Below are 18,285 nucleotides of genomic sequence, written 5' to 3'. Positions count from 1 at the left end.
CGATAGATATAGGTCTCGACAGGTGTGTCTGTCTACTGCTTGAGAAAGCATGTGTTGAGCAGGAGCGAAACCTCAGCTAAAGCAATAATTATCTGCAAACGCACTTCCTTTTTGAGCACAACAATCTTTTATAGACAAACGTAAAAAGAAAATCTCATGTCATGCATTGAAGTTTACATTGAAACAGTATTTCAAAGCTTTGCTCCCTGCGATCGAACTCTCATATGTGGCAAAATATGGAGATGATTTGTTAAAACTAAATAAAACTTGATATTTGATTAAAAAATAGAATTATTTATTTAGTAACAATATGAAGTGAATTTCTTACTAAAAACGATATATGTCTCTAAGAAAAGCTCAAAAAAATTAAAGGACGGGATTATGCATATGTCAAGTAGCCATTGGAAGCCATCAGATTTGCAAGGTAACTTCGCAAACTAATTGTACGACACTCTTAGGCAGAAAGAGTAATAATACGGGCCATACCTCGGTGCACTTGTGCCTCGAGGTAGGGGCCTTCAACGACTTCGCCGTCCACGCACATGAGATCCGTGGGCCGCTCAGGAAAAAGTTTAAAAGCCCGTGTGCGCACCTGCTGCACGCCCTTCTTATCCATATGACTCCCCGTCTCAATCGCCAACATCATCGCCAACAAATCCTTGCGCGAGTGGTTGCCATCCATGTACGTAATGTAAAAGTAGCCATCGTCCAATTTTGCTTTCGGGGCAACCAATGCATCCGACGCCGCGTGCGAGACATTCATGACCCACACTATGCGAAAGTGACCGCTAAGCTCCTTCCACGAGCCTTCTCGAGCTTCCGGTATTGCCGATTCGGCCTGGCTTTCTCCACCTGGCATACTTTCTAATGACGTCTCGTTTGGAGGTCCTTGGCCTTCGCCATCAAACAAATCCATTCGTGGACGGTCCGTTGAATTGGAATCGTGTGCGGTAAAGTAATGTGTCGGACTGTTAGTCTTGCCTTCGTCCAGGTACCAAATCTTTCCCGGATACTCTGGTCTTTGGAACACCAGTTGATTAATAAATGCAACCGTGAAGCGCATGCCTCCCAGCATGCGTAGTTTTTCCGACCCAATGTCGACATCGGCAATCGAAGCCCATTCCAGCGACAAGAACGAGTACGTCGTGTCTTTCCCATTCCGTACAGACGCAATGTCCAAGTTCTGAGGCGTACCTTTCGCAAGAATAAATGCTGCATTCACGGGTTTGCTCTTTTCCTCGCTATGATGTGCAATCGAGTGGGCTAATCCATTCCCCGAGCCACCTGGAACGATCCCAAGAGGCTGCCGAATAGCATCGTTCCAATCAGAACGCGTCATTAGACCTTGAACAACTATACACATAACGCGTTAAGTACGATCATAAATCCGATCAGGCAAAAAGTACATACTTTCATACAGACTGCCATCTCCCCCCACTGCTACCACACAATCATAGACATCCAATGGTATGTCCCTAACAATCTCCATTGCATGATTAGCATGGTCCATGATCTTCACCTCCGTCTCGATGCTAGCATAGCGAAGTACGGGCGCCACTTTGTCTTTGTATATCTGAAGTGCTCGCCCTGGTCCACTCACAGGATTGATGAGCACGAGATACTTTCGTGGCTGTCGATCGATGACTTGGAGCTGCTCAAGGCTTTCAACTTTAGAAATGATTTCCCCATGTCGTGGGTCCGTCACATAATTGATAACCTTTAGCAACTTGAGCACCTGAGGCATTTGTTTCCCGTCAAATCGAAAGAAAAATTTATACAACCTTCTTTTCTTCATTGCGTTGGGCTTGTGGCTTGAGCACATGCACGCAAAGATGCCAAGTAGGAACTTGCCGTCGTTTGCTACGTCACTTGGCTTCTCAAGGAGATCGTAATCTGCAGTGTGCACATGCGCGCCCAGAACGTTTGTCCACGAAAGACAAAGCGTTTGTTTCTTGGTGCTCGTGGCTTCAACGATGCAGTGCGATGGCGAGAGGCGCAATTGAACGCGTTCGTAGCAAGTGACGAGCCACAAGTTCTTGACCACTTGTTCCAGCTGTAACTCGGTCAGCAAAGAGTTTAATAAAGCCATACTTTCAGTAGGTTCGGCAGAGGCATTGGATGTTGACAGCGGCACGAGGGCAGCAGCAGCAGAAGACTCCGACGTCGGCATAGCCATAGCTGTCAGTAGATTTTCGAATGATATTATACGTGCGATTCCATCAGCTTTTAGAAGAGTCCTTTCTGATTGGGTGATATCCGTTTGGAACCCAAAAACGAGAAAAAGAGCCGGTACGGCTCGATTCTATTGACGTGATTGATGGTGGTCAGGCACGACGACGACCGTGCTTCTTCCTTAAGTTTTGCCCCTCAGGTGAAGATTGTGGCCACGGATTTGTGCTGATAGTGCACTTTTGAGAAACAGACTTTGCCTACGCTAACACAAGCTTGATGAAAAAATACTAAATAAATCAACATGATCATGAGGGATAATTAATCCTTCATCATTTACCCTTGGTTATGCTTTGCGAGTGAGAACACTAACTTAGTTGCCACATGTCTGATTCGTCGAAGCAGACGATACCGTAAGGAGTCGCATGGGTTCGCGAGACGTGTCTCAGCGGTCTACTCCATGGAACGCTGCCCATGTTCAAGCATATACCCGGCCATTTACCGTAGAGAGGATGATTGTACAAATCTATTTATATACATACACAATTTGTATTTTGTACATTGCATATTTTTTTACGAACTCTACAAGCTTAAATTTTTACAAGCATTGAGCAGACTTCCATCATGTGACGGGGAACCTCGTTACATTATTATTATCATCTTGAAAAGGAATAATAAAAATAGAAAGCTGCTATCCTGACAACCCCAATCGCTAACTGGACACCCCCTTCTCACACACATTCTGTATACTTTAGGGAGTCGACCCCTTGATTATTTAGTGAAATGGTAGCAACTTCTTGGTAACTATGCACTTCCGCAAAATTTGAGACAAGTAAAGTAGAAAAAATCATTGTTCGATTTACTGCCCTTTCTTATCGTTTTTTTAATAGTTGCCAATCAAATGCGGGCGCTCTTGGCCTTTTCTCACCTGTTAAAAGCATAATATTCTAACATCGCCGAACGAAAACCACGGTTGTGCCCACGGGCAGTTACACTCTAATGTTGATAATTAGGCCAATTCCCAATTTTTTCACTCTCATACCATTTTGTAATAAAACTTACTTGTGTTGCCTAATATATTCATTAAAAACTTATAAAGTATTAGATAAAAGGTACTGAGAGTGAGGAGCATTTTGTACATTTCTTAAGAAATAGGGGTAGATCCAGAATCTCAAGTTAAAAGAGGAGGCAAAACTAATTTTGTATGAATTGTTGCCTCATTTCTCTGCTATCCTTTCCCACGATATCTAATAGGCTTTGTCACTTTTTGGATTTGGTCATCCATCGTCATCGTTCTATTGGGGAAGTTTTCCTGTTAGCTTTTCAAGTGGCGACATGCGCTTAGGGTTTGAACTGCTCGAATAACGACTGAGAATGTATGTTGCATACTGTACAGCATCTTCTTAGAAGTACAAAAGGTAGACCACTCGCAAAAACCATACATATTTCCTTATAAAGATTTGTGTAGTGCATTCTCTCCGCCTTCCTATTTGTACCTTAATTGTTTCTACACTCCTTTGACGCATACTCTAGTAGACTTGCAAAACAGGTCGACACATTCGTATTCACCACCTCCATCGGTACGTAAGACGTGTACCTTGCAGCAAAACATTCTCTCGAAGGGAGCCAAGAAATGTAAAAACATCGTTGCCACCTATCCTTGGTCTTGCCTACGAACACTCGACAGTAATTAGATGCATGGAGTCGATGAAGTTCACCGTATAGCGGTAATTATTCCTTTCTGTGGGAATCATTGGTTCCTTGGGGTCGCTACAGACAATGCCTCTGATGCGGTCGATAGGAGTTCAGCCGGAGGATTCTTGTATTGCTTGCCTTGTGCACAGGTGAGGCAATTTGGACGGCTTCGAACAATCAACTCGATCCCTAATCGCGATGCATTGGCCATCTTTTCGACGGTATAAAAGCGATATAGCCCAATCGTTTGCGACCTTAGGGAAGGAGTTTGGACAGAGATGCCCATCATTCAGCCATCGCCAAGTTCATACAGCATGAACTTGACGAGGCTAAGGAGAAGGTTGCCTTGCTTAATCTGCAAGGCTCTTAACAGGCAGAAGTGTTGAGGTCACAACAGGTACATACCCCTGTACCTGGGATGACGGAAACGCGTCGTCCCGAAACTTTAAAGATTGACATCTCTAAGTATAGGGGAGTCGAAGAAGACTCCCTCTTGAGATGGTTTGTCGAGTTGGATGATGCCATTAAGCACGTCGCATCATCGACGAGCAAATGCAGGTTGCATTCGCTCAATCAAATTTATCAGGTCGTGCCAAAACCTGGGCACTATGCCTTAAGTTACCCGACCAATGTGTCTTTAAATCGGTAGAGGCTAGAGGCTCTTAAAGCCCGGCTCAAATAGACGTTTGGACAACCAAGGGCTGAGTTCAGAGCTCGATCAGAGCTTCTGGCACTCAAGCAAGGTAAGCATGATGTTCACGCTTATGCCCAGCACATACGACTCTTAGCGAGTTGTATCACAAACAAACAAACGTTGATTACGGTGTTTATGCAAGGTCTTACAGATAGTCCCGTAAAGATCCATCTGCTTCGCTTGGAACTGGATACGCTTGAAAACGCTATATCCGGTGCGGAACAGGAGCACTTTGGCTTGAGAAAGGCTCAAGCTAGTTCGTCATTGTATCGTCCTCCAAGACGACACGAGCTTAAAGGTTCAAAACCTGTGGACCTCTCCCGTGTCGAAAGCGAGAAATCTCGCTTTTTGAATAATAAGCAATGGCAGAAATGCAATCGATGTCAAACGTTATGACACTACGCTCATGAGCGCAGTGCCCCACGCCCAGTACCGAGAGGTACAGAACATATTTATGGAACGCACGCTAAAAAGGGCAACGGTCGCGGGTCCGTCGTTGTTGCGAAATCGCGACAACGAGACGAACCGCCAAAAAAACGGTCGGGTCATTAGAGGCGCAACGCCCTACTGATCCAGCAACCCCAAGCGAAATTGCAACTCTCTTGACGAAAGTTGCTCCAGACACACAGTCATTATGTGTGTCTCCACTAGGCGATGAGGTATCCCTTATCACCTTGAAGTTGAAAGGGACAAATGATTTGTCATCCAGAGCCCTAATGGACTGTGTGGCGTCGAAAAACTTTATTCGGCGCCAGTCGCTAGACGTTCGTAGGCTCAAATGTATTGAGCGCGACATCCTTTCAACGAGGATGACGGTGCGTCTAGCGACAGACGCATCGATAACAGTGATAAAACGCGTAGTGGAATTTCAATACACGTTAGAAAATTTACAGTACGATAATTAATTCATCGTACTGGATTTGGATGACAAATTGATGTCATCCTAGGTCTACCTTGGATCGTAAAATATGAGCCAAAAATCAGCTGGGCAGCATCGATCCGTAAAGATGCCTTCCACTTGTTCATCAGATGGCCATCTGATGAATGTCTTCGAGCGTCCACAAGCGTGTGGATGTATTACGCGTGAGTGCGATCGCCTCACTTGTGGTGCGGTCGTTAGTACGACTGCACAAGATCACAGTGTAATTACTAATCACCCTGTGGAGTCAGCTTCCGGTGACTGTGCGGATGCACGGTCAGCGCCGAAGAGCCACCACTCGAATAAGTCGAGTGGATTGAGACATGAATGTACGCCTAGCGGGCGACATTCAAGGAATAACACGATAATCCTACGTCGAGTAGAGATTGGACCGTAGAGGACCTGACTGTGATAGCGCAATCACAGTCGGAAGACGTTAAGGGAATAAGTCCTTACGTGCTTGAGGAAAATTCTCCTCAAATAGTTAATGCTGAAGTGACTAGACTTCAGCATTCAGAGTGATATATCCTTCGGTAGCCTGTGGATAAATCCCAGGAAGAACCGAGACATTGAATGTCTCGGTTAATGACGGATCAAGAGTAGGCGCTCATACTCTTGATCTGAACGCGCCTCCGAAGTTAATTTTAAAGATAACTCAATTAATTACCCTATAACCCAAGCGGTTCTTGAGAGATCTGCATAGTGGTAGAATCAAGCCGATATACCTACTCGTCACAGAGGACGAATACCTAACCGATATTCGGCCAGCGGTAATCTTTGCAGCGACCGAACGGGTTCTCAGCAGCTCATCGATGGACGAAAGTGTCCTCGATGTGAAGACTCCGATTCAGAGATATACAACTCAATCCTGGGAGTCCCTTAAGACAAATCCTTTATACAAAGATTTGATTAATTCAAGGATGTATTCCCTGAAGTGATTTCATGCGAGTTGCTCAAGGAAAAAGGCACTCAACATGAGATTGAGCTCAAACCAGGCTCGAAGTACTGTGTCATAAAGCAGTGGCAACTTCCTCGTGAACAAGTACTTGCGATCGATAAATTCTTTATCAATCGATTAAAAGCGGGCCATGTGAGGGAGTCAACCTCCCCACAAAGCTCTCCGACCTTCGGTGTGTGAAAGGTCACAAGAGGGTGGTGGATAGAGTACGCATTCAATAAATTGAATGCTGCAACGGTACCTGCTCAAACGATGATACCTACAAAAGACGTAATCATAGATGGTGGGTCCAAGAGTACCAATTTTTCGTCTATGGATCTGATGGATGGATTTTATCCGATCCTTATGCGTGAACTGGCCATCTGGTACATAGCAATGAGCACTCCCAGTAGGATGCTCTGGAAATGGCTAGTAATGACACAGGGAATTAGTAACGCCCCTGCAACATTCAACAGATGTGTAAGAAATCTGTTGAGACCGGTGTGAGATTTCGTACTGAGTTATTTTGACGATGTATTCGTCCATAGCCGCGCAATGGACGGAAAGACGGACGTGGAAGATCATAAACTCACGTTCGTCAGGTTTTTACACTTATTCAAAAGCATAAGTTGAACGCAAGTCTCAGAAAGTGTATATTCGCTGCAAGCAAAATACCACTTCTTGGGTGCATCGTCGGAAAACACAGCGTGCGCCCTGATCCCGAAAATATCGAGGCAATTACCAACTGGACACTTCCAGTCAATGTCAAGGGACTTAGAAAGTTCCTTGGGCTAGCGGCATACTTGCACAAGTACTCACGCAATTATGCCGAGGTGACAGTTCATCTCTCTTGTCTCTTGACAAAAACGAGGAATGGTTATGGAACGCTGATTGTCAGCGTTCCTTCGAAGGTATCAAGCAAAACTTCATAAAATCGCCCATCTTGGCGATTGCAGATCAAGACAGACCACTCCATCTGGTCTGTGACGCCAGCTTATCGCAATCGTCTGTGCGTTAGTGCAATACGATACAGTCGGCTCGGAGCGCGTCGTCTGTTACCAATCGCGTCAGCTGCAATTTGCTGAACGGCAATTACCCAGTGCATGACAAGGAACCCCTTGCCATGAAATATGCACTGACTACATTTAGGGTCTATTTTCTCAGAGATAGATCGTTCATGGTATAAACGAACCATGCGTCATTACGCACGGCCGTAAATAGCTCACACCTCTCACAAAAAAAGGCGAGGTAGCTATCCTTTTTCGCGGAGTATAATTTCTGCGGAATATAAGCCAGGACGACTAAATGATGTCGCTGACGCGTTATCACGCCGACCCGATTTCGAGCCGGCAGCGCACTCCAGTCGTGAAATTAATCCTACTGTTGCAACGCACACTACGAGTGTTCCGTCATCAACCTTAGTTGATGACATAAAGAAATCCTACACAGAAGATAAAGACCTTCTATGTTTAATGGATCATCTAATGAATCCATCCATCAAATCTCATAAAGATTTATTGGCTTTGTATCGATCGTCATCCGATCGAAACACAACACGCAACGGCTTATCGTATTACACAGCCGTTGCCGGCGACACTCCATGTGTCGTCGTCTTAACTCACAATGATTTACGCTTGGGCATCATGTGTGACTGTAACGATGCACCAACAAGTGAGCACGTGGACGAGAGAAAATTAATCTCACAGCAAATCGCGACTTTAACTGGTTCCACCAATTTCAGTACGTGCGCAAGTACATTCGTGCTTGCGAAGTGTGTCAACGGGTGAAGCCTAGCCTTTCATTCCGTCACCTCTACAACCTCCCCTACCACTCCCGGCAGAATGTTGGCAGTCCGTATCTATGGACTTCGTCTTCGAAATTTCCAGAGATGATCACAAAAACATTGGAATCCTTGTTTTTGTAGACAGAATCAGCAAGATGGTTCATCTTGCTGCAGTGCCAGAGTCGATCACGGTTCCGGGCTGTGCGTGTGTCTATATTGACACGGTATACAAACTCCACGATTTACGGAGCACGGCTGACTGCCATTTTTCGATCATCGGGAGACAGATGGTCAGACTGAAAGTGTCAATGGTGTCATTGAAGGCATTTTACGCAGTGTGTGTGCTCAGACATCAAAGCGTTAAAGCTGAATGCTCCAATTGGTGGAATTTGCATAATTAATGCTGTCCATGCCTCTACAGGCAACACTCTGTTCTATGTCAGCTGTTTGACCCACCCACACTTTATGTTATCGATACCACTGAATGGCGCAGGGGCTTGGTATGAAAGAGTCAGCCGATAGGTTTTCTGATATCAGCCCTGTTACCATACGGAAGCAAGTGTGCGTGCTTCTCGCGACAAGATTTAGTGTCTTAAGACATGCCGTGACACGATGGCTAATAACTTCAAAGCCAAGACAAGAAGAACGTACAAGCAGATCCAAATAGAGAAGCTTATTGATTCTTATGCGGTCGAAGACCGAGATTTAATAAACGCTAAAATCTACCAACCTACTTGGTTTCTGCGGTCTTCAGGACCAAATTGCGCCTGCTCTTTATTGGGCCATTTACGGTCGTGGCCAAGAAGGGTTTAGCCATCACGCTAAACCTTCCTAGCAAGCTACGTACACACCAATGTTTTTACATCGGCTTGCTTAAGCCATACCGGAACCCTTCCCACGTGGACTTGGAGGCGCTTGCGCCGAAAAAGATGGCCGTGAAGCAGGTCACAAGGGTATTCAGCTGACCATCTGAACGAGATTGCTGATATTCCAGCATCGAAAGACGGTTTGCACCACCTCAAAAGAGCCCTCAACCCGAGCAAGGCTTGTTGCACCTCGTGCTTTAGAGCATCAAATGCATTCGACGAGTTTTTGGCCCCTCCCGCGCTGCTTGATGCGCGCAGGAATTTTCGTTTCACGTGGAGAAATTTCAAAAGCGACATCGTCGTAAGGGACAATACCAGTATCTCGTGAAATGGCTTGGGGGCTCCTCTTTTTAAAACTCTTGGGAGTTTGAGGTACCTATTCGGCAAGATTGCGCGTGCGCCGTTGAAGTATTAGAGCGCCAAGCTCAGGATCACATTGCGTCAAACGACGCTTCCCACCACTTGAATAGATGAATATATAGCGTCAAGGCGGCATTCCATGGTTGTACGGTCAACAGAACCACTGAATATCGGCTAGGCCTATTCTCGTTTTGTTGAAAAAACGCTAAACGTAATTGGCCTTTGGTGTTAAGCTTGGCGAAATTGAAGCGAAGCTTTTGTTTCAAATGAACATCAGCCACATCAGCAGACTCAGATACACCAGATGTTGCGAAGGCGGCGGGCCCGGTGGACTCAGTTGTCATACGAAGCATCGTTTTCGCTTTTGATTCGTAGCGATCGGATTTTCACTCATTGAGGACACCGAAGCCTTTTGGGCCTGACCATGCAAACGCGTCAGATACTGACCTCATGTCATTACCTTCGGCGCAAGGTATCTCTCATGAAAAGCGTCGTTAGCAGCGATTTTTTCTGGCATTTTCGCCTTTGGTCCGGAGGTCCACATGGCGAAGCTGCGACTTGTGATCTTTTTGAGACACTCTTCCACACTGTGTGGAGTAAATTGGTACTCACTCTGAGCTTTTGTTTTGTTATCTCTGCAGCTCGACGACAAGCTTGTTCTTCAATGAGGATTGCCCGTTTTTGCTCTTCTTTGAGTGGATTCGTGATGATATTGGACTCAGGATCTGAAGTCTGGTGCAATGTTGCTAACACGCTTGCAGCACCACAATCTGGGAGCAGATTTGGAGCCAGATGGAACTCGTCTACGGGTTAAGACGATGTGAGCTAGGCTCTTCTGCCTCTTCCTTCGATGGAGTGTGACTCATATAGTCTACCTGCAACTCATCCTCGGGAGAGTAGCTAAGAGTCGTTGACTCACGCTTTGTTGTCATTCGACAAGAGAATGCGAAACACAACCAAACGGTAAGTTGCCTATATTCCAACCCTCAAAGAGGAAATGAAGCGAATGTAGTCACTAGGTGTCAACAGTCTGATGGGGGGGGGGGTAATTGGGCATAGATCTGTTGGTAAACCGTTGTTGTGGTACATTATCTTTATCGGTAAAACGCCATTTTAAACTGTTTCAAAATCAGCTAATTAATAAATCCCATTTATTAAAGTAACACATGTTGCAGCCGGCAGATATAATCTGCGGCCGAAATCTATTTTATATTAGCTGATTCAGGCTTTAGATTTAAACAAGTAAATAATGTTCAGTTTCTCATTTGATTTTAACGTATCTAGTGCCTTCCTAAGCCTTCCGCATTGATCTTAAAGAGATAGAAGCCTTTCTAAGGTATATAATCTCGAACACCAGTTGCCACTTGGTTCTAAGAACCTCAGTTCCTTAAAGAAGGATTTACTAAGCTTTAATAGCTTGCACGACTCCCTAAGTTGTTAAACCCATTAGTTATAGTGAACTTAGAGAATATTTTAGTCTATAAGCCTTCCACTGACTCAGTCAGAGTAATTTTAAAAATCTCACTAATGGTGCTCGCATGACTCGAAATAAATGCAAGGGTTGACTTTTTTGAATATGAAGATCAGCTTAAGCCACATGTGGCGCAAGAAGATACAAAGCTTGCCAGCAAAGGTAGTCGGAAATGCGTCTTCAATAAAGTTATCCATCTTTGACGAGATATCAACGTCTTTGATGGTTGGCCTAAAATTCTATGCAAATGATTGGAGTTTGCTGTCTTTTCTATTGAGGGATTGAACACGGCCGGACGTCTCGAATCGATCCTACCGGGCTCTAAGCCGATCGAATAGTGACAACGCGAAGCCGTTTGGTTGACCAAATATGTTGGCAGTTGCATCTTTCTCCACACTGGAAACAGCTGCAAGATCGGAGGTTGACATACATTGAATAGCTTTTAAATTGGGCATTAAAGCATTAAGCTTTTCTTTGGTAATAATTTGGTTTCGAAATGCAAAATCAGCACGGCAGAAGGTAAAAATGGCATCTGCTGTAACGGACACTACTGACTTGTACTTCTTCAGAACAAGTCCACTTCGCACTGCCTCAGTGCGAGTGGTGCCACAAGTCACTTCGCGTACACAAGTACGTGCAGAGGAAGGCTTTCTTTATAATACTTGCTTTAAAGAGGGTTAAAAGTAAAATTGTATATACTATAATAAAGTTCTTCTATTTCTATGTATTGTATACAAACTAGCGCGTCCAGTGCTGACTGGACCACGGAGCAAGTAAATATAATGGCCTATATCTACCGATGGATAAGTTTTCCGAATATTACTAGGTAAAGAAATATTTTTTAAATATTCTCTACCTTTTCGACAATATATTAATTAACAACCTTTAAGACTTAATTTCATGTAACGGACCATCCCAAACAACCCTTCCTTAAACAAAAATCACTCCGTTTGTCATTGAATAGAGTGATCACTATAAGACCACTTAATTAAAAACGATGTTGATTGGTCAGAACCATTATTCTTAATTCTATCGCATGATTAATATATCCATGCGGTATGCAAATTGTGCTGCGGTTCATGCAGCCGCTGCTGACGCTTTTTATTGTCTCTTGCGGCAGACGTTCCGTGCCGAAGTGTCATCATCTCCTGCAACTATAAATGTTGCGGGTGCACGTGGTGATACACCACGTGAATGCAACCCCTCATTGGAGGTCGACTACGAATGCGAGTTGAACGAAATGGCCGACCCGGGGAGAACAGAACAGTCACCTGCTCATCGTCAGGCGGCTGACAATAAGCCTTCGAATGAGGAGGCTCATTCGGGTAGACGTGCTGGTAGCGTCCGCTACAGCATGTTCGGTTCCGACGATGAGGATGATCCTTCATCGCCAGCACCGTCTCCCGTGCCGTCACCCGCACATATTCCTGTGCGTGGTGATGATGATGGGGCAAGCCATCGTAATAAAAGTTCTTTTTGGTACCCCTGCTTCAGTGGGTACCACTCAGGGGGTGAAGACAATAAAATGTCTCGTCTTGCCCCTGAGAAGAAGCCGTGGCTTTTGCCCGAACAGCTAATTAATAGCTTGTCTGGAGAGACCACTCCTCATAATAAACCCCCTTATTTATTGCGACAAAGCTTCATGGCCTTGATCTCGGCACGAAAGTTCTTCGCGCTGAAGAAGATTTTTATCTCGATGCTTTTTTAAGCATCGAAGGTTTAGTGGCAACAACTAGCGATATAAAGTCTCGCTGATGCAAGCCTGGAGCTCGTTCATTCGCAATGTCAAAGACAGTTGACGCGAAGCCTGGTTTCAAAGGCTTAACGCGATTTGCGTTAAGTTCGAGAAACGAACTCCAACCGGTCCAAGGTACAAATTGCATTGGTTGTCACGTGAGGCAGGACTTCCGTGCCTCACGTAGGTGATCCTGTCCGTGTTGTGTTGACAACACGAAGCGAGTAAAAGAGGATGTAAATTTCCGTTTCTTCGCTCTGTGGAAGGGCTCGCATATCTATTGAGATGCGCGATGCGATTGACGGTTTGACAATCAATTTACATGCTAGGGGTGCGAGTTTTCCGATTGACCTTCTGATCCATCGGATGGGTCTCGTCATACTGACGGACGAGGTCCTCAGCGTCAACAAGCAGCTGGGAAAGAGGCTCCCAGCTGTCATGTGAAGGTGGATAAGCGCTCCAGCGAACAATATAACTCGTTCGCTGCCCCTCGCATCACGGTGGTTTTGTATACGTTTCACAAGGAAACGTTGACCACCGTGGGAATCCACCAATGGTTGTGGCGGAGGAGGGAAAATTAGATCCGACACATGTGTGGAATCTAGAGTCGAAAAGAGCGACAAACTCGATCACTTCCTCCATAATTCGGAGGAGGGACTTGATCACGAGCGCAGTAAGCATCACCTGTTGGAGCAGACGGTGCAAGCTCACTATATCGAACGGTTGGAAAACCGTTCGAAGAGTGCGTGCTCAATGTTGGAGTACGAACGGAAATATCACGCTCTCCGTGATGATCTGTCGTCAGCTCATCGCGATTTTGAAGATCTTCGGACCCGACAAGTGATTCTCCAGATTCAACATGATTATCTGGTTCGTGACCACCAGAATCTTTTAGGGATTCTGAAAAGGGTGGATAGGTCCGTCCTCGGAAGAAACCGCGTACAGATAATACCGGCGGAGCCGACCAAAGGAAGAGGTAGGATGCCTTCGCATTCTACGTCGCAGTTCTATTGTGTACACATTGACTCTGCGATGCAGTACACGGAATGGTCCAATGAACTTGGGTAGTACTTTACTGCTACCCACATTAGTGACTGCATGATTAGGTAAGTTTATTGTAGCGAGTAGTATTAGATCATTTATTTTAAATGAACGAACATTTGCTCTTCCATGCCCGTTTGCGTTTCGTTTCTGACTTACTGTGCTAGCAATAAAATCCTGTACGAAACGGATTACTGATTCTCGAGTTAGCAGAAATTTTTCGGCTGACTCATTTTTTTGTCGTTTTCAGTGCGCTTTGTGTGCACTGCCATGAGACCTTTATTATCTTCGATGTCGATTGTTTCGACATCGACGCGTGATGAACATCAGAGGGAAATGGCTTTGTTCGTGCGAGTTCAGCCACCCTTGAATTAGAGATCCCTCTATTTGGATGGGTATGCGTGTAAACGCATGCACCCAATTATTGATGTCGAATTCGGCCATCGGTAAAAACTAGCTCCAATTTGGATACGAATGGACGTAACTTCGAAGTTTCGAGGGCGCGATTTAGTCGTTCAGTCTGACCATCTGTCTCTCGATGATCAGAAGATGACACAGTCAGTCATGCTCAAAGAGATCGGTATACGGATTAATAAAACTCCGCCGTTAATAGTGGATCTCTATCCGAGACCAGTTCAAGGGGTAAACTATGAAGTTTGAATACCGTGTCGATATAGACACGGGCACAGCCCCGAACCGTGATTGACTCTGGTATTGCAGCAAGATGAACCATCTTGCTGATTCTGTCTACAAAAACAAGGATTCCATTGTTTTAGTGATCATCTCTGGGAATTTCGAAGACGAAGTCCATAGATACGGACTGCCAACATTCTGCCGGGAGTGGTAGGGGAGGTTGTTGAGGCGCACGGGATGAAGGGCTAGGCTTCACCCGTTAACACACTTTGCAAGCACAAATGTACTTGCGCACGTACTGATATTGGTGGGGCCAGTTAAAGTCGCGATTTGCTGTGAGATTAATTTTCTCACGTCCACGTGCTCACTTGTTCGTGCATCGTTACAGTCACACATGATGCCCAAGCGTAAATCATTGTGAGTTAAGACGACGACACATGGAGTGTCGCCGGCAACGGCTGTGTAATACGATAAGCCGTTGCGTGTTGTATTTCGATCGGATGACGATCGATATAAAGCCAATAAATCTTTATGAGATTTGCTGGATGGATTCATTAGATGATCCATTAAACATAGAAGGTCTTTATCTTCTGTGTAGTCTTTCTTTATGTCATCAACTAACGTTGATGACGGAACACTCGTAGTGTGCGTTGCAACAGTAGGATTAATTTCACGATTGGAGTGCACTGCCGGCTCGAAATCGGGTCGGCGTGATAACGCGTCAGCGACATCATTTAGTCGTCCTGGCTTATATTTCGCAGAGAAATTTTACTCCGCGAGAAAGGATAGCCACCTCGCCATTTTTTGTGAGAGGTGTGAGCTATTTACGGCCGTGCGTAATGACGCATGGTTCGTATATACGATGAACGATCTATCTCTGAGAAAATAGACCCTAAATGTAGTCAGTGCATATTTCATGGCAAGGGGTTCCTTGTCATGCGCTGGGTAATTGCCGTTCAGCAAATTGCAGCTGACGCGATTGGTAACAGACGACGCGCTCCGCGCCGTCTGTATCGTATTGCACTAACACACAGACGATTGCGATAAGCTGGCGTCACAGACCACATGGAGTGGTCTGTCTTGATCTGCAATCGCCAAGATGGGCGATTTTATGAAGTTTTGCTTGATACCTTCGAAGGAACGCTGACAATCAGCGTTCCATAACCATTCCTCGTTTTTTGTCAAGAGACAAGAGAGATGAACTGTCACCTCGGCATAATTGCGTGAGTACTTGTGCAAGTATGCCGCTAGCCCAAGGAACTTTCTAAGTCCCTTGACATTGACTGGAAGTGTCCAGTTGGTAACTGCCTCGATATTTTCGGGATCAGGGCGCACGCTGTGTTTTCCGACGATGCACCCAAGAAGTGGTATTTTGCTTGCAGCGAATATACACTTCCTGAGACTTGCGTTCAACTTATGCTTTTGAATAAGTGTAAAAACCTGACGAATGTGAGTTTATGATCTTCCACGTCCGTCTTTCCGTCCATTGCGCGGCTATGGACGAATACATCGTCAAAATAACTCGGTACGAAATCTCACACCGGTCTCAACAGATTTCTTACACATCTGTTGAATGTTGCAGGGGCGTTACTAATTCCCTGTGTCATCACTAGCCATTCCCAGAGCATCCCACTGGGAGTGCTCATTGCTATGGACGAGATGGCCAGTTCACGCATAAGGATCGGATAAAATCCATCCATCAGATCCATAGACGAAAAATTGGTACTCTTGGACACACCATCTATGATTACGTCTTTTGTAGGTATCATCGTTTGAGCACGTACCGTTGCAGCATTCAGTTTATTGAATGCGTACTCTATCCACCACCCTCTTGTGACCTTTCACACACCGAAGGTCGGAGAGCTTTGTGGGGAGGTTGACTCCCTCACATGGCCCGCTTTTAATCGATCGATAAAGAATTTATCGATCGCAAGTACTTGTTCACGAGGAAGTGGCCACTGCTTCATGACACAGTACTTCGAGCCTGGTTTGAGCTCAATCTCATGTTGAGTGCCTTTTTCCTTGAGCAACTCGCATGAAACTACTTCAGGGAATACATCCTTGAATTAATCAAATCTTTGTATAAAGGATTTGTCTTAAGGGACTCCCAGGATTGAGTTGTATATCTCTGAATCGGAGTCTTCACATCGAGGACACTTTCGTCCATCGATGAGCTGCTGAGAACCCGTTCGGTCGCTGCAAAGATTACCGCTGGCCGAATATCGGTTAGGTATTTGTCCTCTGTGACGAGTACGTATATCGGCTTGATTCTACCACTATGCAGATCTCTCAAGAACCGCTTGGGTTATAGGGTAATTAATTGAGTTATCTTTAAAATTAACTTTGGAGGCGCGTTCAGATCAAGAGTATAAGCGCCTACTCTTGATCCGTCATTAACCAAGACATTCAATGTCTCGGTTCTTCCTGGGATTTATCCACAGGCTACCGAAGGATATATCAGTCTGAATGCTGAAGTCTAGTCACTTCAGCATTAACTATTTGAGGAGGATTTTCCTCAAGCACGTAAGGGCTTATTCCCTCTACGTCTTCCGACTGTGATTGCGCTATCACAGTCAGGTCGTCTACGGTCCAATCTCTACTCGACGTAGGATTATCGTGTTATTCCTTGAATGTCGCCCGCTAGGCGTACATTCATGTCTCAATCCACTCGACTTATTCGAGTGGTGGCTCTTCGGCGCTGACCGTGCATTCGCACAGCCACCGGAAGCTGACTCCACAGGGTGATTAGTAATTACGCTGTGATCTTGTGCAGTCGTACTAACGACCGCACCACAAGTGAGGCGATCGCACTCACGCGTAATACATCCACACGCTTGTGGACGCTCGAAGACATTCATCAGATGGCCATCTGATGAACAAGTGGAAGGCATCTTTACGGATCGATGCTGCCAGCTGATTTTTGGCTCATATTTTCCGATATAAGGTAGACCTAGGATGACATCAATTTGTCATCCAAATCCAGTACGATGAATTTATTATCGTACTGTAAATTTTCTAACGTGTATTGAAATTTCACTACGCGTTTTATCACTGTTATCGATGCGTCTGTCGCTAGACGCACCGTCATCCTCGTTGAAAGGATGTCGCGCTCAATACATTTGAGCCTACGAACGTCTAGCGACTGGCGCCGAATAAAGTTTTTCGACGCCACACAGTCCATTAGGGCTCTGGATGACAAATCATTTGTCCCTTTCAACTTCAAGGTGATAAGGGATACCTCATCGCCTAGTGGAGACACACATAATGACTGTGTGTCTGGAGCAACTTTCGTCAAGAGAGTTGCAATTTCGCTTGGGGTTGCTGGATCAGTAGGGCGTTGCGCCTCTAATGACCCGACCGTTTTTTTGGCGGTTCGTCTCGTTGTCGCGATTTCGCAACAACGACGGACCCGCGACCGTTGCCCTTTTTAGCGTGCGTTCCATAAATATGTTCTGTACCTCTCGGTACTGGGCGTGGGGCACTGCGCTCATGAGCGTAGTGTCATAACGTTTGACATCGATTGCATTTCTGCCATTGCTTATTATTCAAAAAGCGAGATTTCTCGCTTTCGACACGGGAGAGGTCCACAGGTTTTGAACCTTTAAGCTCGTGTCGTCTTGGAGGACGATACAATGACGAACTAGCTTGAGCCTTTCTCAAGCCAAAGTGCTCCTGTTCCGCACCGGATATAGCGTTTTCAAGCGTATCCAGTTCCAAGCGAAGCAGATGGATCTTTACGGGACTATCTGTAAGACCTTGCATAAACACCGTAATCAACGTTTGTTTGTTTGTGATACAACTCGCTAAGAGTCGTATGTGCTGGGCATAAGCGTGAACATCATGCTTACCTTGCTTGAGTGCCAGAAGCTCTGATCGAGCTCTGAACTCAGCCCTTGGTTGTCCAAACGTCTATTTGAGCCGGGCTTTAAGAGCCTCTAGCCTCTACCGACTTAAAGACACATTAGTCGGGTAACTTAAGGCA

General features: G+C 45.4%; 1 protein-coding gene across 1 annotated transcript; it reads right to left on the bottom strand.

The window, feature by feature from the left end:
* Positions 1-278: 278 nt before the first annotated feature.
* Positions 279-2,176, bottom strand: CCR75_009402 (uncharacterized protein; the record flags this gene model as incomplete). Its single annotated transcript, XM_067967442.1, has 2 exons — positions 279-1,353; positions 1,411-2,176. 2 exons carry the CDS (start codon positions 2,174-2,176, stop codon positions 455-457), a joined length of 1,665 nt encoding a protein of 554 aa, XP_067816800.1. The 3' UTR covers positions 279-454.
* Between the last annotated feature and the right edge of the window lie 16,109 nt (positions 2,177-18,285).

Source organism: Bremia lactucae, linkage group LG14 (genome assembly GCF_004359215.1).
Source record: "Bremia lactucae strain SF5 linkage group LG14, whole genome shotgun sequence".
Lineage (NCBI taxonomy): Eukaryota > Oomycota > Peronosporomycetes > Peronosporales > Peronosporaceae > Bremia > Bremia lactucae.
The sequence above is the reverse complement of the archived record's forward strand: the minus strand, read 5'-3'. Positions and strand labels throughout refer to the sequence as shown.